Source organism: Chelonoidis abingdonii, chromosome 4, assembly GCF_003597395.2.
Source record: "Chelonoidis abingdonii isolate Lonesome George chromosome 4, CheloAbing_2.0, whole genome shotgun sequence".
In the NCBI taxonomy this organism is placed as follows: Eukaryota; Metazoa; Chordata; order Testudines; family Testudinidae; genus Chelonoidis; species Chelonoidis abingdonii.
In genome coordinates, this window is record NC_133772.1 from 134,256,300 (window position 1) to 134,283,324 (window position 27,025).

Sequence of the window (27,025 nt, forward strand, 5' to 3'; positions counted from 1 at the left end):
TAAATGCTGGAGGCAAAGCATGGTTTGGGGTGGAGGCTGACAGCTCGCAACACCCTCATATAATTATCTTGTGACCCCGAGGGTCCTGACCCACAGTTTGAGAACCCCTGGTTTACATAGTATGCACTGTGCGGTAAAAGGCCTAGGGCTAGACATTGAACAATGAAGATGAAACAAAAATATTCTATACCTTCTCATTAACTGAGTACCATCCATCCAAATAGACTTATGTTACACTTTGCATGAGCAGGATAGAAATTCAATACTTACACTCGTAACAATCTCTATTCACAGACCTCGCACAAACTTTCTGAAAGGGGATGATATTTGCATAGTTTTGTAGCCAGAAACTAAGACAATAAGTCAGGGGTAGGCAACCTATGGCACGCGTGCTAAAGGCAGCGCACAAGCTGATTTTCAGTGGCATTCACACTGCCTGGGTCCTGGCCACCGCTTTGGGGGCTCTGCATTTTAAATTTAATTTTATATGATGTGTCAAACCTTGTTTACTTTATGTACAACAATAGTTTAGTTAGTTATATATTATATAGACTTATAGGAAAACCTTCTAAAAAACGTTAAAATTTATTACTGGCACACGAAACCTTAAAATTAGCGTGAATAAATGAAGACTCGGCACACCACTTCTGAAAGGTTGCCGACCCCTGCAGTAAGTGATTCAAAACTGCAAACAAGTGGCAACAATAGAAGCCAAATTCCCCAGCTTTTAGCTTTTTGCTCAGTCCTCTATACTACTGTTGCCCTTCAGCCATCTCCTCCCCAATATACTGAAGTCTTTGAAGTCAATACATTTCAGTGTTGGAAAGGTACTAATCTAAAGATGAACCTACACTGGACAAATTCAGACCTGTAATTCTCCACCAGTGGTAACAACGCAGGAAGCTATAGTGTAGATGAGATGTAGCCATCTTTTGAGTAGATACAGTGTAAAAAAAAAAACAAACCAACCACCACGCTTGTACCTATGCAATAGCTTCAACTATCATTAGCACTGTCAGTGAACTAAATATTTGACTTTTCCTAGGGTATACAAGACTCAGACATGATCACAGTATTCCAGGGCTGTGGAATTTATTGCAGAATTCACCCTTTGTACCTGAATATTTTACTGGAATCTTGATTTTTTAAATAAAAAAAATCAAGACTCAAGCTCCCAGTCTTTCAGGTCATGAAATTTGTAACCATGACATGAAAATAGCGTAAAATCAATACAATGGTACCTGCCTGCATCTGCAGACAGCCTAAACCAAACAAACAGTCTTGTGAAGTATGATCTGTCCCATTCATCTCAAAATCAGGTCACCATGAATTTTACAGTATGCAATTTGACATTTTCCCCACTATGACATGGAATTCAGCCTGGAACCGAAATTCACCATTTTTACTGCAGTTAAGTGCCCAATTTTTATTTATTTTTTTCTATCTACCTGCCCTGCTGGGACCTGCCTTCAACTTTCTGTTGTTCTGCAGCTTTCACCACAATGTTCCTTGCACTGTTCCATATAGCCAGGATAGGGAACCAGTGCGGAGTTTAACTTGCAACTGGGGACTAGAAGTATAGGGAGAAAGCTAGGCAGCCCAGAGAACAGTGCAGCAACTGAGGCCTTCAGACAGGCAAATATGCTGCTGAAACAACTATAAGCTTTCCAAATACATATGGATAGGAAGGAAGTGTGGAACAGATCACCTGGAGAACACAGGGAAAAACCTTTTCAAAAACAATTATGGTTGAAAATAAAAAATTTTGCATCAGTATTTTCAACTGTGAGCCATACCTATGTGTGACTGGGTGTGGACGAGGGGATCATAATGACATATTTCCTGGTGATAAATTCTGAAGCAACATTCATTTATTCTAAGAGCTTCCACCTCAGATTTTGAACCAGTGTGTCCATAGGGCCCTGTCCATATAGAATATTTTAATCCTTATGGAAAAGGCTTCTTTACCTCTTCACTAAGGCATGGAGGAATTAACAAGTCCTTATATCTATGGATAATGGGGTTTCAAATGGAAACAACTGCAAAATACTTGCTCCTGCTATGAGACTGTTGCTGTTCCTGATAAAGAAGGATTTTGCCACTTTAATCCATGCTTCCATATCCTTCCTGCTTGATTAGTGCAATTCATGATACTTGGGAACAATGCCACAATGAGGATGAACCAAAAATATTCATGAGTAAACCATCTCTGGACCACAATACTTGCATTGGTTCCTTGCTCAATACCAAGTTAAGTTTCAGATGTCGCTCTTATTTTCTTTGCTCTCCATGGGCTGAGGGTCTCTAAGAAATTGCCTTTACCTCTGCACCTAATATTTACCACATCAGCTGCACGTCTCAGGAACACTATCTATCTAGATCAAGAGGAAAACTGACAGGAGACAGCTCTGTTGGCAGCTGGCCTATGACTGGGAAAAATCTTCCTAGGAGAGCCAAGAAAAAACCACAACCCTTAATTTTAAAAATGAAATGCTTCTCCGCCATTTCTTCCCACAGTAATATGATTATTTATTATTAATGAGGAGGGGAAGAAAGAACATGCAGTATTGTTTGAACTACTCACTAGATCTTGCACTCAGATACTACTTCAGTAAACACAGCAGACAGAGATAAATACATCTTTTCCTTTACGTAGTACTTTTCATTTAGTTGAAAAATATTTGAACTAAATATTTTCTATTACAAATGCTATGCTGTATTTCTCCAAGATCCAAAGCATTAGATTTGCCAACCGATGTCTTAAACTGCAATTTTAAAAACAGTGCATAAAATCCTTTTGCTACCTTACCCTTTAGTGCCTAGAAACCCAATAGTACCTTACCCTTCAGTGATATTTACCAACTTAATCAGTTAACAGGAAAGGCTTTCAGGCTTCAGTACATTTCAACACAAATGCACGCTTTCTGATGTCCTACTTCCTGAAACTGAAATACTTTCTTGCATTCTGACAGCTTGTTCATATAGTGCTATGCTATTTCGAGATACGTTTTAATGTTATGATATTTAAATAAGTCACACATTAATTTCTTTTAACAGGATTCCTACTTTTAACCTAACAAACTGGGGGAAAAAAAAAAAAGTTAAATTGGTGGTGGTGTGGGGGGGATGAAGGGGAAATGACTCAAACCTTTTAAAAAGCAGCCTACTACATGGGTTTGCTGTTTTACAAGAAACTGGCTTTTCACCTAAAACTTCATTTCCATCCAAATGAGGTTTCTGAAAACTGAATTATATGAAAATTACATGCAGAAAAATGTAATGATATGTCCACATGATATTTTGTCTATTTGGAAAAGTCAGATTAAGAATTACAAAATCTGATGATGAAGCAATGGACAGAATAAATTAAAATAAAAATACTAGGGCAGTTAAATGATTTTTAAAAATTAATGATTAATTGCAGTTTTAAAGGCACTGTTAAACAGAATACCATTCTGGAAGGTACTTCAGAATCTTAGACATTGGGTCAAGTGCTATAGCTATCCTTAGAAATCATATTTGTACCTTTGTGTTTTGTCAAATCTGCAATGGAAGTGTTCTTAAAAATCAGGAGTGGCCAAACTTTTTGGCCCAAGGGCCACATCTGGGTGGGGAAATTTTATGCAGAGCCATGAATGCAGGGCTGGGGCAGGAGGGAGGGAGAGGTGTAGATGGGGTGCAGGGCAAGGGGTTGGGATGCAGAAGTAACAGATTTAAAATCAGTAACTGAGACCATAATCAGGCCCTACATTTTTTAAAAAAAGTGTTTACAATTGTAACAATTCACAGAGTGCGGGAGGGGGCTCAGGGCAGGGAGTTAGGGTGCAGGAGGGTGCAGTGTGAGCTCAAGGCAGGTGGTTAGGGGGCCGAGTACAGGAGGGGTTTGGGGTGGGGGCTCTGGCCCGACACCTCTTACCTCAAGAGACTCTGGGGTGGCAACAGCGTGCAGCAGGGCTAAGGCAGGCTCCCTGCCTGTCCCCCCTGGCCCTATGCCGCTCCCGGAAGTGGCCAGCATGTCCAGCAGTGGCTCCTGGGGGTGGAGTGGGATAGGTGGCTATGCTGTATGCATCCCTCACCTGTGGGTACCACCATCAAAGTCCTATTGGCCATGGTTCTCCATTCCTGGCCAATGGGAGCTGGGGGGGGGGTGCCTACAGGCGAGGGCAGCGCAAAGAGCCTTCTGCTTCCTCCTTCCCGAGGCTGCAGGGACGTGGTGCCGGCCACTTCCGGGAGCTGGACTGAAAGCCCTGATGGGCCAGATCCTGCCTGTGGGCCATAGTTTGCCCTCCCCAGTCTTAAACTGAACATATGCTGGGTTGCCATAACATATGCTGGGTTGCAAAACCACAGAGCAGGAGACATACTGAACTCCTTCGAGGAGAACTGTCACAAATTAAGGGTTTTATCATCAGCATGGAAACATGTCCACTGGAATGGTGGTCAAAGCATGCTAAAAACATTTGTATGCCCCTTCATAGCTAGTACATAAATAGCTTGCAATGCTGGCTACTGAAGTGCTATGTCACTTTCAGGTGTAAATATGAAGCAGGCAGCATTATCTCCTGTAAATGTAAACAAACTTATTTGTCTTAGTGATTGGCTGAGTAAGAAATAGGACTGATTAGACCCTACACGTCCAAAGTTTTAGATTGTTACATAACTGTTTTTGAGTGCAAACACCAACCAATAACCTACATTTGCAAGTTGCATTATCACAATAAAGAGATTACCTCATACAAGTGCTATAGTGCAAACTGAAAAATATTAAATCTTGTTTCTTTTTTTAAAGTGTAAATATTTGTAATCTCAAATATAAAATGAACACTGTATTTTTGTATTCTGTGCTTTAATTTAAATCAATATAGTTGAACATGTAGAAAAAACATCCAAACATAATTTAAATTGGTATTTTAATTGCACTGTTAAATACTGATCAATCACAATTATTTTAATTGAGTTAGTTTTGAGATAAATCATGTGAGTTAATTATCTTTTTTTAGGGCTGTCAATCGCAAGACTTTGACTAGTAACTACATTTTCCTTCCTGTTGTCCCATTTATCTTTCCCATTTTCAGATAAAAGGGTAACCAAAATGATGTTTGAGTTTTACCAAATTATCTTGTACAAGTCATTAACTTGAGAAGCATGATCCCAAATATATGTGGCTAGACTCTTGTACATATGCATTACTACCATTATCAGATTGCCCCCACACTCACTGTTGAATTCTGGAGGCTCTGGTGTGGAAGGGGCAGACAGAGATAGTCCTCCTCCTTTTCCAAAAGGAAGAAAAGGCAGGGTGAGGTTGATCTGTTCTCAAATATGTTAGCCAGAGACAGAGATAGTAGATTCTAAGCAGAGTTCAAAGATATTTCCATAGAACAATCCCATTTTCCTCTCTTATGTGAGACTGGAGAAAGACCTGGGCACTACCCCTACAAAGATCATGACCCCATTCAAAATCTTGGTCCTCACCTTCAAGGCACTTAATGGTTGGGCCCAAGGTATCTAAAAATATTGCCTACAGCTCCAGGATGAGGACTGATCAGCAAACTCTGTCTGTGACTAAACTGAGTTGTCCATTACAAGATGGAGAATTTGTGAATGAGATGGACTGAGTCTCAGAAAAGGTCTAAGACTATAACACAAAACTTCCACGTACTCCCAGAAACACCATAGAAACCACACCACAAACCACACCACATTTCATTTCAAGTGCAAGGCACTCTTCAACCTCGCCTTTCCCAACTACAGCCCTGCTACTTGAGGTTGCATTAAAGTTCAGTTTTACCAAGAGCTTTTAAACAAAATAAAGATAGGGCATAAACCAAAACAGATTATAAACGTTATGTTCTATTTACTAAGGAAAGAATAATCAAATGCATAGCTGCAAAATGGGAAATAACTGGCTAGACACTATTGATAAGGTTCTTGGAGTTACAGTAGATCACAAAATTAAATGAGAGTCAGAGTCAATGTGATGCAGTTGCAAAAAAAAAAAAAAAAAGCGCTAATATTCTAGGGTGTATTAGTAGGATTGTTGTAAGACAGACAAAGGAGAGAACATGTGTGTCTGAACTGGACACAGTATGCCAGCTGAGGAGTGCCACCCTTTAAGAAAAAGGTGGACAAACTGATGAGGTCTAGAGTGACAGCAACAAATATGATAAAAGGTTTAGAAAAACCTGACCTATTATGAAAGGTTTAAGAAGCGGGTGGGGGGGGCAGGGTGGAGGCAGAGGGCAGGGCACGGCATGACACGTTTAGTTTTGAGAAACAATGACTAAAGGCAGACCTGATAGCCCTTAACATATTTGAAGACTGTTATAAAGATGGGGATCAACTGTTCTCCATGCTCACTGAAGTGGGATAAGAAGCAATTTACTTAATCTGCAGCAATGAAGATTTAGATTAGATATTAGGAAAAGCTAAATGACTGGTTCCCCCCCAGGGTGCCACCTGGAACTGAGGTACAACTGAGCCCTCTGACCCACCAGCCGTGGCTCCCTCTCACTGTGCTGCTGTGTCAAGTTGCAAAGCCCTCCAAGCTTTCACTTTCACCAGCATTCAAAGAGGTAGGGACACACCTAGCTGCAGTTACATGCAGGCTCTCTAATGACCAGCCTCAGACCCCAGAGCAATACCATCCTGCCCTGGTTAAATCTGCCCAGTATATAGGTTTATCACCTGGTCCACTTCTCCTTCAGTGTGAAGAAGGCCATGCACACTTGTGGCAACCAAGCTGAGATTTTCCCCAAACACCTTAGTTAAAACGCATACTGGTTTGAATTGAAATATAAAACGATTGATAAGTGATAGCAAACAAATCAAAGCAGATTACCTAGTAAATAAACAAAAATGCAAACTGATCTTAACATACAAGATAGGGTGAGAATTTGCTAATTCACATCCTACCTGAGTGATAAATAGGCTGGCAAACTCTTAAGGCACAAGCTGCCTTGGCTTTGCAGCTTGGTTTTCCATACACAGGCTAGAAATCCCTTTAGCCTGGGACCATCACTTCCCCCAGTTCAGTCTTTGTTCCTCAGGTGTTTCCCAGTGTATGTCGTCATTGTCCCCCTTTTATATCTTCTTCCCACTTACTGGAAAGTTCTTTTGCTGTGACTTGGGTCAAACAGTTCCCATTGTGTAGTGCTATCTCTGCGCAGTTTCTGTTGTACACAGTTCCTGGGATAATTCTTGTGCTTGTGTGCATTTCCTCAATAAGCCATTAACATTGTTTAGCCTTTTCACTGTTGTACCCGAAAGGCTGCTTGTGGGTGTTTTCAACCTCAACATGTTTCAGTAACACATATATAGCCAAACTTCATAACTTCACATACAATCAAGATATTAATGTCTAGCAGACCAAGACTTTTAGAATTAGATCTCACAAGGCATACTTCATGCAAAACATATCCTAACTGTAAGACAATCGCGAATAAGCGGGTGCTAGGGTGTCACATTAACTACAAAGATAGTGAAGTTCTGGTATAAGTTTCTAAGGGAGGCTGTAGAATCTTCATGTTTAGAGGCTTTTAAGAAAACAAAGGTTAGACAACACCACCTGTCAGGAATGGTCAAGGATAGTATACTTGGTCCTAAATCATCTCAAGGGGCTGAACTAGTTTACCCCTCAAGGTCCCTTCCAGCCCTATATTTCTATGAATGTAGGATAGTGATCTGATAAAAAAAAGAAACAGTAAGAATTCAAAAAAGTCACCTTTTGGCAATTTTCCCCCACTGATTATCTCTCCCCCCATCCCCTATCCTTTTGCAAGAAATCTAACTCTTGGACATATTTGGCCACACTGTTGCACCTTGTGCAGATTCCCAGACTATCAGTTATACATTGCCAACATGTGTCTACAGTGCCTTTTAGTGTTTTTGTCATAATAGAAATTGTGTCCCAAGACAGCCCCACAAAATTTTAGATTGATGACAATCTACCTCTACATAAACACATTTACTTCTGGGTGAAAAAAAAAAAAAAGAGAAGGGAAGAAGACAGGCACAAAAAACAAACAAACATTCTTGTTAACAAGATACACCTATAACCCACAGCAAACAGCCCCAAAAATTGGTCTCCCCTTTCCCAGCTCAGGAGAGTTCATTCTGCAGTCTTAGACTAGCCTCCAAAAGCATTCTCTCTCCTGTACAGATGAGTCTAAAAGGAAACCAGCGCAGAGAGCGGGTTTGATGTGTTTGCAGTAGCTTGTTCTGCTAAAGAGACATGCTGCAGCAGTCTGTGCTAGTTGGAGTTTCCTAAGCGCTGAAGGCTTCAAGTACAGATGTATCACATTGTGGTAGTTCAGCCAAGAGCTGACAAAGATGTGAATAACTGAGGTCAAGTCATTGTCCACCAGAAGAGAGTAGAGTCTAACCAATCCAATATGATAGCAGCATTTCTATGTAACAGCTTAGCATCAGGTGAGGAACTCAAAAGTACTCCTAAATTACACTGAATTGGCCAGTTGTGGGTATGTACCTTAGACACACACACACGACTGGATTATGGCAGAGAACTCTTCAAAGTGCTCTCCTTTGCCCAACACCATCACCTCGGTCTTCCTTAGCATCAGCCAGCTGTTCTTCATCCTTGTGCTGACCTTGTTCAAAACACTGGTCCACCTTGATGGTTGTGGTATGGTCATATGTGGTGAAGGAAGTAGAGCTGTGTCTCACTTGCATATTGAGGTCACCTTGAGTCCAGGCTGTCTGACCAGTTCACCTAGTGGTTGCATGGACATGGTGAAAATAACCAGAGAGAACTGATCCTTATTCATAGATTCTAGGACTGGAAGGGACCTCAAGAGGTCATCGAGTCCAGTCCCCTGCCCTCATGGCAGGACCAAATACTGTCTAGACCAGCCCTGAGAAACATTTATCTAACCTTCTCTTAAATATCTCCAGAGATGGAGATTCCACAACCTCCCTAGGCAATTGATTCCAGTGTCCAACCACCCTGACAGTTAGGAACTTTTTCCTAATGTCCAACCTAAATCTCCCTTCCTGCAGTTTAAGCCCACTGCTTCTTGTTCTATCATTAGAGGCTAACGTGAACAAGTTTTCTCCCTCCTCCTGATGACACCCTTTTAGATACCTGAAAACAGCTATCATAGTCCCCTCTCAGTCTCTCTATCTTCCCGACTAAACAAACCCAATTCTTCGCCTTCCGTTCAATCAGGTCAGTTCTCAGACCTTACTTCTTCGTTGCTTTTCTGGGACTCTCCAACCTTTCCTCCCCCATCATTTCTTGAAATGCAAGTGCCCAGAACTGGCACCAATATCCAGCTTCAGGCCTAACCCGCGCAGAGTAGGCGGTAGAATGCTTCTGTACTCTGTCCTACAACACCTGTTAATGCATCAGAATCACGTTGCTTTCTTTTGCAACGTTTCCACTGTATGACTCATATTTTACGCTTGTGGACCGCATCACTTGACCCCTAGATCTCTTTCTGCCATCCTTCCTAGACGTCTTTCCAGTCTGATTGTGAAAACTATTGTTCTTCTAGTGGGCGTTGTCATTTGTCTTTATTGACTTATTCCGGTTTACTCCAGCATCTCCAACTTTGTCCAATCATTTTGATTTTGACCTGTCCTCAACCAGCAGTTGCATATCCTCCAGTTTGGTCTCGGTCTCAACTTAGGTCTTTCTATGCCCTAAATCTAGTCGTTGTGAGATCATTGACAGGCCACGTCCAAACGACCCTCTTCTTGTCCAGCAGGTTGGGAGCGTATTCAATTACTCTCGGAGTAATGGTTATCCAGCTTTCTGCCACCCACTGCTGTATGGCAGCACCATCTCAACTTGTATTTGCCTAGTTTATCGATACGACTATCCATCACAGCCATATCAATGCCTTACTAAAGTACTAGGCAACTTACAACATCCACTGCATATCTGCCCTCTATGCAAGACTCGTTATCCTACTCAAGAAAGCTGATCAGATTGCTTGACCGATCTTGTATCTCTTACAATCCATGCTGGCTTTGCCTATCCTTACCACCTTCAGTGCGATTTCTAGACTTTCCTGTACTTACGTTTGCGAATATTTCCTTCCAATTTACAATGTCTGTAGTTCGCGGTTGTTTTCATACTTTACCTTTTTATGCATGGGCACTTATATTTGCCTGCTTTTCCAGTCTTTGGACTCTCTCTGTCTCCATGATTTCAAGATATAGCTAGAGGTCGATCTTCCTCTATTACTCTTTGGAGTATTCTGGTGCCATTTCTATCGCACTAGGTGACTTGCCAGGATTCATCTTTTCTAAGTGATTTTAACTAGCTCTTTTATTTATCTTCAACACTATCCCCTTCCCATAGCATCACCTAATGTATAGACATTCCCTTCGACTTCTCAGCTGCAGACCGCAAACGAAGACAGCATTAAGCCATCTCGCTGCCTTTTCCAAGTTCCTGTTATGTCATTCTCCCTCCATTCATGAGCAGCTGGCCTCACCCCTGTCATTGGTCTTCTCTGCTTCTAACTGTACTTGATAAAAAGTCTTCTCATTTCCTTTATTCCCATAGCTAGTTTGAGCTCATTTTGTGCCTTTGCCTTTCTAATCTTGCCCCTGCATTCCTGTGTTGTTTGCCTATATTCATCCTTTGTAATCTAACCTAGTTTCCATTTTTTATATGACTTATGGGCCTCTATAAGTAAGGAGCCTAGCAGGGAGGTGCAGTTCCCCTGCTTCCCCCATCACGACTTATGTGCATCCCTTCAGGAAAGGCTTAAACCATTTTAGTGCATTACCCTGGACCCTTGCCACCTCTCTCAGGCTAGACAGCAGTATCTCATTGTAGATAGTGCTGAACACTTCACAGAGGTTCAGGAGGAGGAAGAGGAGAATGAATGCCTGTTCTCTATCCATTAGGAAATCATTCATCAGTGCCACAAAAACAGAAATTTAGTTTGTTGTCTTGACCTGAATCCAGAATATTAGATTCAGTTCAATCAGCTTGTAGATAGCCTTTGAGTAACTTCTGTATGAGCCTGCTAAGGAACAGGAGGTTTGTCACTGGGCAGTAGTTTGCTACAACCAATACTCCCCTGAAGATCTCCAGATAACCTAGTTCAAAAACACCTTTCCCACCCTACCCCATATGTACCAGTGAGGGGTTACTCTATTGCCCTATTCTCCAGACTGTCGTTTACCACTCTGCTTCCTGGCTACAAACTGCACTCCAACTCTGGCTCACTTGCCTCCACATTACATGAACCATGCACCAAAATACAACTCACCATTTTGGAGAAGCTGCAGATCAAGAGGCAGCTTTGGACAGGTTCCAACAGAGAAGGGAGATAGAAAATAAAAAGGTACTTGGCTGCAGCAAAACAGTGAATTCAGTGACCACAATACTAAATTCCATAGCATCTTGGGAAAAATGCCAACTCACAAAGTGGGGGAATTATAAAATCCATGCTGTCCCCCTAACAGACGTGAATGGAGCAAGTCATACCTTCCAGGGCCAATTTCAGGCTGTCTGTAGAGGATGGCAGATACTGAATTGGTTTACAGTTGTTTCACATTTTCTAGGTTATCTTCAACCATAAAGGCTAGAAATTTTGTAAATTAAAGGTCAGATTCTGTCTCACAATTCTGTGACATGGGGTGAATTCTTCAGCAAATTCTAATTTGATTCAGTTCAACTCCTGTATACAGACATTACTGTATTGAGTATAGAGACACAAGGATGGGTGAGGTAATATCTTTTATTGGACCAACTTCTGAACAACAGAACGCCTACACCACCACTGTAAACTACACAGTTATTAGCCACTCAAACTGATTTCAGTATGCACAGCACTGACACAGGGAGCCAAGTATGCATATGCACAAGCAATACACTAATGGTGGCAGCTTTATGCAGGGGAGACTAGTAACTGACCAATTCATTTCACTGAGTGCTAACTCAGGTGCCAAAGATCATACATTAAGTGTCAACATCAGATATTTTACTGCTCAGGGCATGCAAGAATGAACTATATTCATATTATGAAATCTCAGTGCTTTCAACTCTCTGGATTTTGTATCAATTGTATTATTCCAGTGCCTAGAAGCCCTAGTCGTGTACCAGGATTCCATTGTGCTAGGCACTGTAGGAACACACTAACAAGATGGTACCAGCCCCAAAGAACATACAGTCTAAATATAAAAAAAGACAGACACCAATGGCTGCAGAGACTGAGTACAAGGCAACAATGGGTCAGTATGATAGGCAGTTGTCTCAGAACACCAGCAGCTATTGTCAAGTCTTTTAGCGGCATCACAGCAAAGGAGTTTTAAGGAAGATTTCAAGAAGATGAGGTAGCTAAACAGAAGTTTATGGGAAGATCTTCTGAAGCATGAGGGACAGCAAGGGAGAAAGGTATGAAGAGGTTTGTGTGAAAATTTTAAACTAGTGGGCATTGGAGACAGGTATCATTGGTCAATTGATGGGGGAAAAAGAAAAAACAACTGACATTTCAATAGTAAATGAGGAAAGGATAGCTAGGGTAGGGATACATCATAAAGGACTTGGAAAGTGAAGACAAGCAGCAGCTGCAGAACTTTTGGATGTGAAAGACCACATTCCTGGTTTGTGTGCCAAGCTTGCCCCAGCCTTCCAATGCAAGAACACCAAAATGAGCTGTGATAAAAAAAAAATCTGCAATGCCAAATGGCTACTAGTCAGTGAGAATTTTTTTTAAATTGAAAAATTCACTGTGGGGGCCACTGTCCTGCAAGTATGCAGTCAATCGTCTCCCACTATGCAGGACTATGACTCAGCAATGTGCATGAATTTGCAGAAACAGACTTCCAGAACTGTGGTGCGGCAATAGATGGCATGCATATCCTTATTTTGACATCAGACCACCCTGCCAGAGTACATCCACAGAAAGGGATACTTTTCTATGGTTATGGGGACACTTCATCAACATCAGTGTTGGATGGGCAGAGAAGATGCATGACGTTTTTCTTTAAGAAGAGAGGACTCTTCAGAAAACTACAAGCAAGGACTTTCTCTCCCAAAAAGCAGATGACCATTATGATGCTGAAATGCCAAGAGTGATCCTGGGTGACCCAGCCTACCTCTTGTTCATGAAGCTATACAGCAGCATCCTCAACAGCACCAAGGAAAGGTTTAACTACTGGCTGAGAAAGTACAGAATGACAGTTGAATGCACTTTTTAGTAGGCTGAGGGATGCTGGTATTGTTTACTCAAGATTGGATCTTAGTGGGGAAAAAAAGCTGCAATGGTTATAGCTGCCTACTGTGTTCTGCATAATATATTTGTGAAGCCAGAGGGAAGGGGAATGGGGGAGAGGGAAGAAGAGTTGATGCCAGGGTGCAGCAGTGTTTGCTGAGTGACCAGTCATACAAAAGGGCTATTAGAAGTGTTCAATGTGGAGCTCTGCAGCTCAGGGAAGCTTTGAAAGAGCACTTTACACAAAAGTCACATTACTGTGGCTCACTGTCACTGTGCTCTACCTGGCACTGTTGTTTTGGGGCCCTGTTATGAATTATGTGATGCTTGGTGTACATCTATAAATACAACACTTTCAATACACCTATTAATAAACTTTGTTGTGCTTACTGTATATTCATGATTAAACTGCCACTGATCCTATGAGTTATGTCACATTGTACAGTAACGAGTGGGTGCTTTTTGAACTGCTAGGCACTCTGCAGCATATGTTGTGAATGAATAAAAGGTGAATTATTTTCCAAATAGAATTATATTCAATAATAAAATTGGTGCAAAAAATGTGCAGTGTAAGAGCAAATAGATTAAAAATTTAATGGAACAGAACTTTACAAGGGAAAGCACGTTCACATCCATTTTACCTACACATATAGCAACTGTGGCTTTCATAGGTCAGTGCACAGGAAGCTGTGGTTGTCCTTAATGTCAGGGTGGAGTGGCAGTGGTAGGGATGCGGCACCTAACAACATTTGGATGCTGAGGGAAGGTGCTGTAATGGGAGTTCTGTGGAGTCCAAAAGGAAGTGAATCAGCGATTGGTGGACCTGAAGGTCCACGAAAGTCAGCAGCATCTATTTGCGCTGCCAGAGAACCCCCTCTATTGTCCCGATGAATCTCACCCTTCTTTTTCTGCTGGGACTCTCTTGTTCATGCTTTCCTTCTCCAGGCTATCTGCAATGTTCACCCTCCAGGTCCTTTGCTCACAGTCTCATGCAGCACTGGCTTGCAGAAACTCACTAAAACATAAAACATTCCAAGCCCTCTTCTTTCTCCTCCTTATCTGGCTTAGTCATTCCACACATGTGAAGGGGGAACCCCTCAAGGCCACAGCAACTGCAGATGAAACACAGGAGGTACTACTGTCAGTAGTCACAACAGAAAGCAAAAATTTAAGATGCAGAACTCCCTTCTCTTACTCCTCTAAAGTTTAAACAAAACAAGCCACCATGTATATCAGCATTTTTGCTTCAGAGTGCTTGCGCACAGAAGTGCTCACAGCACCAGCCATGGTGAACATGGCCTGCCAGGAATGAGGAGGGAATTGCTCAGTTGCATGAAACTATGAGTAAAGGGCAACGGCACTGAGTACTGGCACCATTTTCCACACGTAACAGTGATTTTAGCTGATCTCTTTGCCTTTGTTACCCTCAGGAGTGAGAACAGCCGCTGCTAGTGTCCCAGAGCCAACTGGACCTGAATGATACTTGCTTGTACACACGAAAGTGTCTGCTCAAGTTATTGTTGACCGATACGGGTATATGTTCTATGCTGGAGGAAGAAATAAGGCTGCCATCCCTAAAAACCTTCAGGAGAGGATTGCATGGTACCTCCATGAAAGTTTCATTGAGATCTCTCAGCAGGATTCAAGGGACATTCCTGTGTACATCAACTACCTCATGTACCTTCCCCCATCTCTACAGAGGAGTGAAAAGCAGACCACACTCTCTTAGTTGTATCACTACCTCTTTACTAAGAGCAAATTAACAGGACACAGTTATTGACTTCAAGAAGTTGGGGGAGGGGCACGCGGGTAAGCGCCCATCACTTGTAACCAGAAATATGTACAGTTACCTGAGGAGCTATCCTCCTGCATCAGATTCTCTCATGCTTGCCTGCCAGGACTGAGGTGTAGTCTCAAACAGGTCCTGTCTTGCAGCTTAGCTGAGCCCCTGGTTACATCTCCCATTTTCCTCCTCACCATGTGATGGGCCATGATTCCAATTCTTTGGAGGGATCCGTGGTGGTCTGTGGGTTCTCTAGCAAGCATGGCATCCAGCTCTTTGTAAAAGCAGCAGGTCTGTGGCTCAGCACTGGATGAATTGTTTATCTCCCTAGTTTTCTGATGCACTTCTTTCACTTTCATGCAGCACTGGCCCCTCTCAGCTTTCTCCTGCACCCCCATGGTAATTTCTACAGCAGTTCTATAAACTGTCCTTGGACAGCCTCTTCTCCACACAGGGCCAGGAGATAAAAATCTCTTGTCTACTTCAAGCAGGAGTACATCTGAAGCATGTAGTCAGTATGGTCAGTTGCACACAAAGGAAAGCTGCTAGGTGCACTTGCCCAGTTCGACAATCAGGGTAAGTCATTTAAAAAAAATTCACAGGGCTTTGAAGGAGATGGTTTTTTAAGTTTTGTTTTGTTTTGTTTTGGGGGGGGGGGGGAGAAAGAGAGAGCGGGAGAGGCCTTCTGGTCAGTGTGACCCCTGGCAGTGGAGTTTACAATTGTGACCAGAGCAGTCAGCGTCAGGAATTGTGGATAGCTCCTGGAGAACTGTTGTGTTACTTATGTCAACCCTAACATCTGCACTTACTGCTGCATCAACCTCAGCATATCAACCATGGCTCAATGCAGTTGAGGGAAGGGGTGTTACTGCATCACTGTAAACGGGACACTTACATCAGAGAAAGATAGATTTAAGTGTAGGAACATATACAACTAGGTCAACACAAGACAGCTTACATTGACCTAACTTTGTAGTACTAAATAGACCTGTGATTGAGAAAGGAGGAGTGGAGGGGGTATGATGGGATCCCTGGGGTTAAGCTTGGGACTGTGGGACCATTGTGCCCCCTTAACTCTCTCTCTCTCTAGCCTGGGCTGTCTCTCACAATGCCTTGCTAGTGACCAGCAGCAAACCCCTCCACGATCTGTTATAATTCAGCACAACTGCATTGCGGAGACCCACTCCCAGCTATATTGCTGGAATGCTCCCAGAGCCAGTCTAAACTCTCAACCCTATTAGAATGGGCAACTAGACTAAACAGTTTCTCCCCCTCCAGATATTGCAGTACATAGATTTCACCCTTGAAATGTGGGCCAGTCTCCTCAGAGTCTTCAAAATGTCCTTGTTGCTTGCAGCATAGGTGCATGAAGGAGAAAGAACAGAGCAGGCCCATGCTTGGCCTGTTTTATATCCTCAGTCTCACGTGCTTTGGAAACATGTCTGGTGGGCATTACTGAGTCTCTAGGCAAGGTTGAGCAATTTCCCTGGCGCGGCCTCATGCAGGTGAGTCATTAAATTGTAGCTCCCTTGCTGGACAATGGCTGTTGACAGGCTGTTTGACACCTCATCCAGGCATTGGTTACTTTCCTTGCTGTTGTCTCTGGGGGGCTAATATTTGGCTGATTCCCCAACTTACAGTATGTTTTAGTGACAGCCATTCAACAGTTCTCATAACTTCATATGCATTAATGATAGGGTGTAGAGATTAAGGATAAGACTTGGCTACTGAAAAAATACAAGGGCCTGACTCCATCTGAAGCCCTAGAGACTGCTAAACAAAGGCTCACAGCACTGGCTACCAGGCTAAGGAGATACACTAGAGAAGCAGAGGCCAATAAAAAGTTGTAATGCCCCTGTTACCTCCCAAGGAACCATCCAAGGTGTACTCCAACTGCAGTGCAACACACAACTTAACCAGCAGAGCCACCCCAGCAGGCAGAAACTGAACAGTACTGGAAGAACATATGGTGAGAAAAGAAAGACTCATAACACCCAGTGCAAAGTGTGCAAGGACCTGAGAACGGAGCACAGGCAAGTCTCCCATGAACAGAACCAGTCACCATCACGTAGAAGACATCCAGCAGCGGTCAAAAACATGAGAGCTGGAAGTACATGGACCAGACATGATCCACATCCTACTGGCTAAAGAAATTAAGCAGCAGGTGCATGAACGCCTACAGCCACAACGATGAAACCAGCTGCTAGCAGCAGGCTCCCACCGCAAACTGGCTAAACACAGAAGGATCGTGCTGAGCAGAACAGACCCCTGCATAGGGAGCAGAACCGGCCAACTACCGGGCCAATAACCTAGCCTCCCCACAACATGGAAAGTCTTATCAGCAATCATAGCTGCCAGCTTACAGGACCACATGCGGCCAGTACATGAGCACATGACTCAGAAGGGCATTGGGAAGCACACACCAGAGGCTCAAAACACCTAGTTGGCTCAGTAAGATAGAGGCAGTCGCCGCAAGACTCAAGGTGCTAGACAGACCAATCTGAGCACAGCCTGGATTGACTATAGGAAAGCCTATGACTCAATGCCGCACACGTGGACTCTGTGAATGTCTGGCGCTATCATCTAATCAGCTCCAAACGTAGGACACTAAGGAACCTTCCCTAAGAACTCAAATGGGACTATGGAAGACAACACTAGAAGTCAACTCAGGCAACTTGCACAAGTGGCCATCAAGTCGGCATATACCAAGGTGATCACTGTCCCAGCTGCTGTGTTCTGCCATAGGCTATAAACTGCCCCTGCAGCCAGATAATCACAAGACTGGATACGGGGTACAGGTTCAGGAGTGGAAACTACCGATCAGCCACCTCCTCTTACATGATGACATCAAGCTGCTATGCTCAAGAATGAACGAGAATCGATTCGCTAACACCTGACGCGGATTACATGAGGATATTGGGAGTGTCATTCGGACTGGAAGAAAGTGTGGTGCCGGATGGGTAGTGAAGAGAGGGAGAGGTAGTCAAGATCTATGGGTGGAAACTACGCAGCGGGCCACATAGCAGAATACCAGACCAGCACAGTCCTGTTGGCATCCCGCAGTCACATGGAAACGCACGATGAGAAGCAAGGAAGACAGCAACATCCAAAGTGATCGACCAAAGATATTAACAGTCTCGACGAGCCAGCTCAGTTGGAGAGACAAGAACAGATCCACCCGCCATCCAACCCGATACCGCCTGCCGTCATCAGATACCCTGCTCGCGTTATAGTGACTGGCGCAAAGGAAGGACATGGAGGCTGCGGATTTGAAAACCCGGAAGCTCCTCCACAATGCATCGGAGGTTTCCACCCCAAGTCCGCAACACCCAAGACTGTTACCGTAGCCGAAAGAAGGCGCGGCTGGGGCGTCTGATGATGCGTTCAAGGCCACTAATCCTTGGATGAAAACCCGGAACATTCCAGGAGTACATGCAGTTAAGATTGGCCCCCAAAGATGAGCTGCTGAGATGAATGGCCACCTGAGGCAGCAGCAGACATGGAGGCAAGACGCAGCAGAAGAAGTCCCATGGCAAGACAAGACCCTTCACTGGATGTACCATCGGACAGATAGCCTGAGTGTGGCTGGACATTGGGAAATGCCTTACCAGTGGCTGGAAAGTGCTGGACTAAAAGACAGCACTGCAGCAGCACTGATCATAGCAGCCGCAGGAACAGGCACTGAGCACCAGATCCATTGGAAGCAGGGGTCTAGCCACACTGAGAGGACCCAAGGTGCGCAGACATTGGGCAGTAGAGGCCTCAGAGACAGTCCAACACATAGTGGCAGGATGTAAGATGGCAGGCAGGAAACAGCAATAACACTGAACGGCACAACCAGTCGGCTGGCATTGGTTGTAACAGGAACATGTGCTGCACAGCGTATGGCTAGAGCCCTCCCAGACCCAGATGGGGTAGAATCCGCAGAAGGTTGTGGAGAATACGCAAGGGCTAAAGATTCTGTGGGACTTCCTTCCACGACTCCAGACGGACAGGCAGGTACTGGCCAATCAACCAGACATCGTGGTAATAGTAACAAGGACCAGAAGACAGCGGTGGGTGATAGATATTAGCAGTGCCAAGTGACAGCACACATTCAGGATAGAACAGGACGATAATGAGAAGATGGAGAATGTCCAGGGCCCTGAAAAGAGGATGACTTAGAGAGGGATGTGGCAAAGTGAACGGCCAAGTGGTCCCAGTCCGGTGGTAGGAGCCCTCGCGGCTGTGAACTCCTAAGCTGGGCTGGTGGCTCCAACAGATCCGGAAATCAACATCGAGTCTTGTCGCAGAAGAGTGGCAGGTGCTCCAAGGAACAGCTAAGATACTGCGCCAGAACCCTCAAACTCCCAGGCCTCTGGTAGAGGACCCAAGGTTCAGGAAAGACACATTACCACCCATAGAGGTGAGAGGGGAATTTTTTTTTTTTATATTATATATAATATGTAGGAAAGTGACTTCAGCAGATCATAACCTGTCCCTGTGATACGTATAAAGCATGCCTTGTAGGGAATATGGAGGTCACACTGATGCATCCCCCCCCTCCCGGAAGTTATAGAATGTTCTCAGGGAAGTTAGGAGCCTCTCTCTTAACCATGTTGAGTTTGAAGTAATGGCTATCCATCCACAAGGAGATTTCAGAGACAGGCTAAGATTTTAGTTGGATTAGAAGGAGACTAGTCTTAAGAAGCGGCAATACATCAGTGTGTCATCCACAAAGAGATGATAGTTGAATTTGTGCTTATGGATGAGATACCCAAAATACTTCAAACAAGGATCTCAACAAAACTAAATGATTGGGCAACAAAATGGCAAATTAAATTAAAGTGGATTAAATGTTGTTTTTTTCCATGTGCATTACTTTACAACTCCTCCAACTATACATACAATATGATGGCGGCTGAATTTAGCTAAAAGTCAGGAAAAGATCTTGGAGTCATCGTGGACAGTTTTCTGAAGATGTCCAGTGTGCAGAGGCGGTCAAAAAAAGCAAACAGGATGTTAGGAAACATTAAAAAGGGATAGAGAATAAGACTGAGAATAATTATTGCCCATATATAAATCCATGGTACGCCCACATCTCGAATACTGTGTATACTATTGGTCTCCTCACCTCAAAAAAAACACACACACACAAAAAAGATATACTGGCATCTAGAAAGGTTCAAAAAAGGGCAACTAAAATGATTAGGGGTTAGAGACGTCCCATATGAGAAAAGCCTAAAGAGGCTAGGACTCCAGCTTGGAAAAGAGGAACCACGGGGGGGGGGGGGGGGAAATATGATAGAGGTATATAATATCATGAGTGATGTGGAGACAGTGGATAAGGAAAAGCTATTTACTTATTCCCATAATAAAAGAACTAGGGGTCACCAAATGAAATTAACAGGCAGCAGGTTTAACACAAATAAAAGGAAGTTCTTCTTCACACACTGCACAGTCAACTTGTGGAATTCCTTATCTGAGGAGGTTGTGAAGGCTAGGACAACAGCATTTAAAAGAGAACTGGATAAATTCATGGTGGTTAAGTCCATAAATGGCTATTAGCCAGGATGGGTAAGGAATGGTGTCCCTAGCCTCTGTTTGTCAGAGGATGGCAGGAGAGAGATCACTTGATCATTGCCTATTAGGTTCACTCCCTCTGGGGCACCTGGCATTGGCCACTGTCGGTAGACAGATAGTGGGCTAGATGGACCTTTGGTCTGACCTGGTATGGCCATTCTTATGTTCTTATTTAATAGTGGTCGCTTTTTCCCTCTGCACCCTAAAAGAGCTCCAAATTGTCCACAGATGACTGGCGGAGGGGGGTAAGGGAGGATGTGGACATGCTTAACAAGTATTTAGGAGAGGCAGGAGAACCAGGATAGGACAGAGTCACGAAAGCCAAGGAAGGACAAGATTTCAGGAAGAGCACGGTTGACACTGTTGAAGACAGCTGAAGGTTTAAGGAGGATGAGGATAGATCACTGGTTCATGAGTTACACAAAATTTGTTAATTTACTGAAGTCGCTGCTTTAAAGCAATCACTTGACTGCATGAGCATCTCAGCTTTCCTTTTAGAAAAAGCAAGTTTCTAGCTATCATGGTGAACACTAAAGACTCAAGAACCCAGAAGACAAAAAAGCCACACACAAACCATAACATTATGATTTTAAGCCACTTATGAAAGAAAATATTTATTTATTCAAAAAAAAAAAAAAAAAAAGAAGACTTAACTCATGATTTTTGAATGTTTGGGATCTTCACTACTGTAGTCAGCTTTGAATGACCACTCATTTTGGGTAGGCTTTTTAAACCACACAGCACAGCTGTAGGGGGAGAATGGAGGCAACTAATTTTTGAAGACTGTGCCTTTCAGAAAAAACAAAGTTTGCATGAGTAGCATCATTTAAACATACTTCTTACCCTCTTCTGTAGGGTGAGGTACAAGGTTTGGGAGAATGAAGTGCTGTTTGCTACAGTCCCATGTTTGGCCTTGTGAATGATCACTGAAAGTTCACACAACTCTCACTAAATTTCCAGAAGTGACTGACCATGTACTATGACCCAGGAAATTAAAATTGTATGGACTTTATGGCATATATGCAAGGTTACTAATACATGTAATGTCGTCTCCTTATTTGTAAGGCACTCTGACCCACAAAAAAAAAAAAAAAAAAAAAAAAAAAAGTTATACACAGAAGTAATTTTTATTAAAGATACCATACCTCTGATTCTACCATACCTTCAGGACTACCTCACTGTATTTGAACACTTACATCTTATTACATGCTCCAAGCAAGCAGCAACTTCTTTAAAATGTATAAACACAGACCCTGCTGCAAGCAGACAGGTATTCTAGACCTTTTTCTGTATTTTCAAACACTGACATAAGGAGTAACTGACCACTTCCTTTACGAAAGAAAGCAGACAGCTTAGAAACTGTGTTAAAAAAAAAATTAATAAGTGGTTTGTTTGGTGGGCTGTTTTAAGATTGTAGCAAGCCCTTGATCTTGGATCTATTGTTTACTGGCTTGAGAATTATTTAAAAAGTGAAAACAAAGATCCCTTAGGAGTCAAGAGACTGTCTGAAGAGAGACCCTTCCTTCCAATACTCTTGGGGTGAGAGTTGCTAATGACTGGATAATAACTCTGATAGAGCATTACAAAAATACTGTAGCTAAATTTTAGTTGAAAGAACGAAAATAAAAAAATCTGTTTTGTTCTGAGCACTTAAAATTTGGCTCACTATTTTTAAATTCAAAGTGAACTCACAGAACTGCTATTTTTAGGCATTTCACATTTGAGAGGGGTGTTACCAGGCAGTAAATGCAAGCTCCTAAATATCCGGGGGGAAAAAAATCCCACCCACTTATAAGCTTTGAACCATCAGAACATTTCATGGTTAGTCTTTGTAAAACGTGGTTACAAATTAAAGTTTAGTTTCAGAGCAAACAATACAATACAATCCCACCTTTTTTTGAATTACTTTGTCCATTTTCTTACTTTCAGGCTTCAGTCCAATCTTTTCTGGTAGCCAAGATTTCTCTTTTGTCTTGTTTATAATACTTTGAAGAACCATTCTTAAAATAGTCTTCATGTGTAGAGCAGTAAACAATAGTGAACATAAAATAAAAAAAGTATATAAATAGGTGATGTATAGCTGAAGTCTAAAATAGTTTCTGTGCACCAGCTGCTACAGTGAGAGTCTACTTAAATGGATGTCCCTTTGGTCTACTGGCATATGAATACAAGTAGTAATGACGAGCAGTGATAAGATGTTCTAAAGAAACAAGACAGGCCAGGGCTGTGACAGGAACAAGATATGGAGAATCAAGTTTCACCTAATTAGGCAAACTTGCACTAGGAGAGTTCTACTATCTTATCATTGTGCAATATTCATCTCTGCTTGTGATTATAACAAATGATGACAAAGATAAAGTATTTCCATTAAATCATTTACAGACAAGGCTCTTTCCATCCTTCTTAGAACCCACTTACAATTTTTTGTTAAAAGGTGGCTTAAGTTACCCTAAAGAATATTAAGAATGGCTCTAATGTAAAAAATGTTTAAATATGCTAACAAAGCAGTTCAGAATGAAACAGTCTGTTTGCTTAAAACAAAAACCCATATATACTCATCTCTAAATGTTATGTTTATATGTATACATATACTATTTCAAGCCCTGTCCATTTCTTGGGGAAAATCTGCCTTCTCTTGGATGTGGATCAAACAGCTACTGCACAATGACTGATAAGCTGTGTTTACTGCTGCTTCTGTGCCTCAGAGGCCAGAGAGTTGATCACCAACGTCCCACTCTTCTCCAGCACACAGGATCCACAGCTGCAGGAGACCACCTGTGAATCCAGCTGCAGCTCCATAAAAGGCATCGGAAGACCTACAGAACATTTTCCAGCCCCTCCATTCCTTTTGTTCTCACACTCAGAGAGCCCAGTTAAAGGCAGAAGAGAAGAGGCTGTGACCAAGTATCCCCACAAGCAAAAATAGGAGCCACCACTGAATCTTACATATCATAGCCCTCTAACATGCTGAGCTACACATCACCAGTAACTCCTGAAGTGTGTTGGGAGGGCATGGGGGCTGGGAATGGGGAGGTATAAATTGATCCTAACAGTCCCCCTCCCACCTCAGAAGACCTTCATGGGTGACACAGGTCTATCAAAAGAAATTGGGAGGATCACTACAGACCTCCTTTGAGGGACAATGGAACCATCTAACTTGATAGAAAATGGGAACATTTTCTAGAACTAAAATGTTCTCTTTTGATTTTGAATTTAATTTATTTGAAGGAGTGGGAAGTCTAATTCTCAAAACCCAGGACTGTCACAGATAGCAAATTTAGTCACCAGTAAAGAAGACTGGAGGTTTTTCAAATAATCCATAATTGAAGAGAAGAAATAGATTATGTTAAATAGGTGACACTGTACTAACCCTACACTATGCATACTTGCTCCATTCTTGGAAACAGGGAGCATACTGAATTTGTTAAGAAGCCTTCTAAGAGGTATTGTGGATAGAGGCCTTGTCTACATTACAAATGTAGATGCTGCATATCCCAACAAAAAAAGGAGGAGTTTTTCCTGCCAGCACAGTAACAATCACATTCCTGAACTATATTACTTATGATAACAGAGCTACTGTTTGCATAGCTGCATTTACATTGGGAGTTATGCCGGCAAAACTATGTTGGCTAGGTGGCTTGTGGCTTTGTCACATCCCTCACCAACATAGGTATGCTCACAAAACCATGTGATGTAGACTTGACACACACACTCTCTCTCTCTCCTCCCCCGCTCCCCCCTTTCCAGTAGGTCTAATTCTAAGTCTGTCAGCCACTCTTCAGTGTTCTTTTAAAGAAAACCCATCAACTAAAAAAACCTCTGCTACATTAAAAACAAATGGACATCATAAAGATGAATAGCACCTGTACCGAGTGGGTAAAATCAGCAGTTCTTAAACTATGGGGCATGCCTTTGGGAGGTGCAGGAATGTGTCAAGGGAGGCATGAGCTTTTTCTTTGGCTAGCTGGGGCTCCTACAGAAGGGCCATGCACAGCCAGGCAGCAGGCATAAAGTAGACAGCTAGAGACTGGGTTTGCCTTTCCCTTTGCTGCATTCCCCCGCCTTCCCTCACAGGCAGGCTTAGGCTCACCTCTTCCCATCCCCCTCCAATCCATCACTTGTCATATTGCCACCCTTATTTCTGTGCTGCTGCTGGCACAGCACAGCCTTCAGAGCCGGGTGGCGGTATGTGTACTTAGGGGAGAGGGAATAAATGACTACAGACATAAAGGGGGACGGGGTCTGATGAAATAAGTTTGAGAACCATTGGGTTAAATAATGCAGTAATCAAGAGCAGTATAAACTATAGGGCAGTCTCTTCCACTCTTTCCCAAAACCCTGACCCATAGTTGTACGGCCTCTGAATCAGAGCTCTTGGACCAAGTTACTCATTTGCCTGTAAGGTCTAAAATATCATGATTAATTTGTTTAATATAAAAAAAACCACACCACATACCTAGGACCAATATTAGACCCTGGACAGCAGATGAAGAGGATAGTTAAAAAGAGCTCCCTGACTGGCTAATTTGTTGAAGTCATCAATAAGACCCTACTTTAGAGGTATCAGGGAAGGCAGAGAAATTCTTTTGCATAATTTTTTTTTTCTCCAAAGGATCAGACTCTCAATTTGTATATACCTCTCTCTCTTCCTTTTAAAACAACCTACAGCAATAGGTTTTGGGATTTTAACTCTGAATTAGATACAAGCCAGATGGATGCAAGGTTCAAGAGGCTCATGAGTCTCTGAAATAGCTATCTTGTGAAATAAAGTCCTTAGTGAGCAAAAACATTGGGATGGATAACTGCAAGGACAGGACATTCTCTGCTTGTTCCATAATCCAAATTACGTAAATCACTCTGAGAAATACAAATGTGGGCCCTAATCCTGTAAAGGCATTTTAAACAGGCAGAACCTTATAATCGTCTCAGAGTTCTACCGAAACCAATAGGTATAGATGGGAAAAAAAGAGGAAATAGTAAAAGTATTAAAATGAAATTTTAAATAGTCATTGGATAACATGAGTCAAGCATTATCAAGATAATAACACAGACAGGCAATGTTTAATAGTCATGGGCTAAAAACAATTACTGAAAGTATGCAATTAAAACAAATACATTGGCAATAGGGAAGGATTAAAAAACTTCAAAATAGCAGCAATTCAAAAAGAAAGCACAGTAAGACCTATGTCATACTACCTTGCTAACTCATGTTTGTTTTTATAAACTTTGTTCTCGTGCTCCCCCAAAAATCACCTTGACTCCTCCTGTTTTCATCTTCTTGCATCTCATCCTGCACACTTATGAACATATGCATATGAATAAATCAGTACAACACGCTTAAAGTTTGCAGGATTAGTGTTTCAGATTGTCATGTCTGTATTGCAGACTGCCTACTTTTCTTTAAATAACTTTTTTCCGTGAAGACGGTTGTTGAGTCTCTCCATTCTTATACCCTTGACTCCTTTGCCTCACTCTCCTATCATGAGATCTGGTTTGTCCGTCCCTAGGCTCACCCCCACCCCTACGGTGGAAGGTCTCAGATAGGCTGGCTGGCCACAGGATTTCTGAGTTCCTTCCTTACGAACTCATACTCCCTCTTTCAGTTCTGCCATTTTTTTTTTTTTTTTTTTTTTTTTTAAGCTAAAAACACTCTACTTCTCCAATTTAACTGAATCCCAGGCCCCACAATCCCAGCCACCTTTGACTCACTTCTCAAACCCTCCCTTATTCCTGCCACTACTTCTCTCTAAAGAGAATCACAATGGATTTACTTCAGGAGAAATTGACAAAATACATGACCTTCTTCCTCCCTTCAGCTTGCCTTTCATTCCCCCACCCTAATCTGCTTTCTTCCACTAACCCCTCAACATGTTCCAGTGACTCAATTCCATATCCTAATCTGCCTTTTGCCCACTCTCCTCTGCACCCTTACTCTTCTCCTTAACTTCTCTCCCCTCCACCCACCTCTTTCACATTACAATACAAATATACTTTAGGCTCTTCCACCTTAAAATACCCACTCTCAACTCCCCTTGCATTTTCAACCACCCCCTATCTTCCTTTCACATCTAAAGTCATTGAATGTGCTGTTTACAATTACTGTCCTGACTTCTCCTACAACTCCATCCTAGACCCTACTGAATCTAGTTTACACTTACTGCACTCAACTGAAACTGCTCTTGCCACATCTCTAGTAACCAGTTCTTAACCAAATCTCAGAATTTGTACTCCATCCTCGTCTTCCTTGATCTATCAGCCACTTTGACACAGTTGACCACGCTGCTCCTCTTGAAATCACATCCAGTCTTGGCATCCATAACTGTCTCCTCCTGCTTCTCCTCTACAAGCCTGTGTCCTCAGATCTATTCTCTTCTCCCTCTACACCTAATCTCATCCACAAACACACATTCAACTACAGTTTCTATGTGGAGAATTTTTTCTCTCTCCCCTCCCCCCCGCCAGACCTGTCTCATTTTGTCCAAAC

The 27,025-nt window shown here is 42.6% G+C and overlaps 1 protein-coding gene across 3 annotated transcripts in view; it reads right to left on the reverse strand.

Annotated features, from left to right (window-relative positions):
* Window positions 1-27,025, reverse strand: part of PPP1R13B (protein phosphatase 1 regulatory subunit 13B) — a 136,185-nt gene that overhangs the window by 92,701 nt on the left and 16,459 nt on the right. For 2 of the 3 annotated variants that reach the window (XM_032771609.2, XM_032771608.2), the window contains exon 1: window positions 22,433-22,573. The exons of the other annotated variant lie outside the window; for it this stretch is intronic. In XM_032771609.2, the coding sequence (XP_032627500.1) occupies window positions 22,433-22,558 (126 nt within the window). In that variant the 5' untranslated portion in view covers window positions 22,559-22,573. Of the gene's footprint in view, window positions 1-22,432; window positions 22,574-27,025 lie in introns of those variants that run through there. 3 annotated transcript variants of the gene reach the window in all.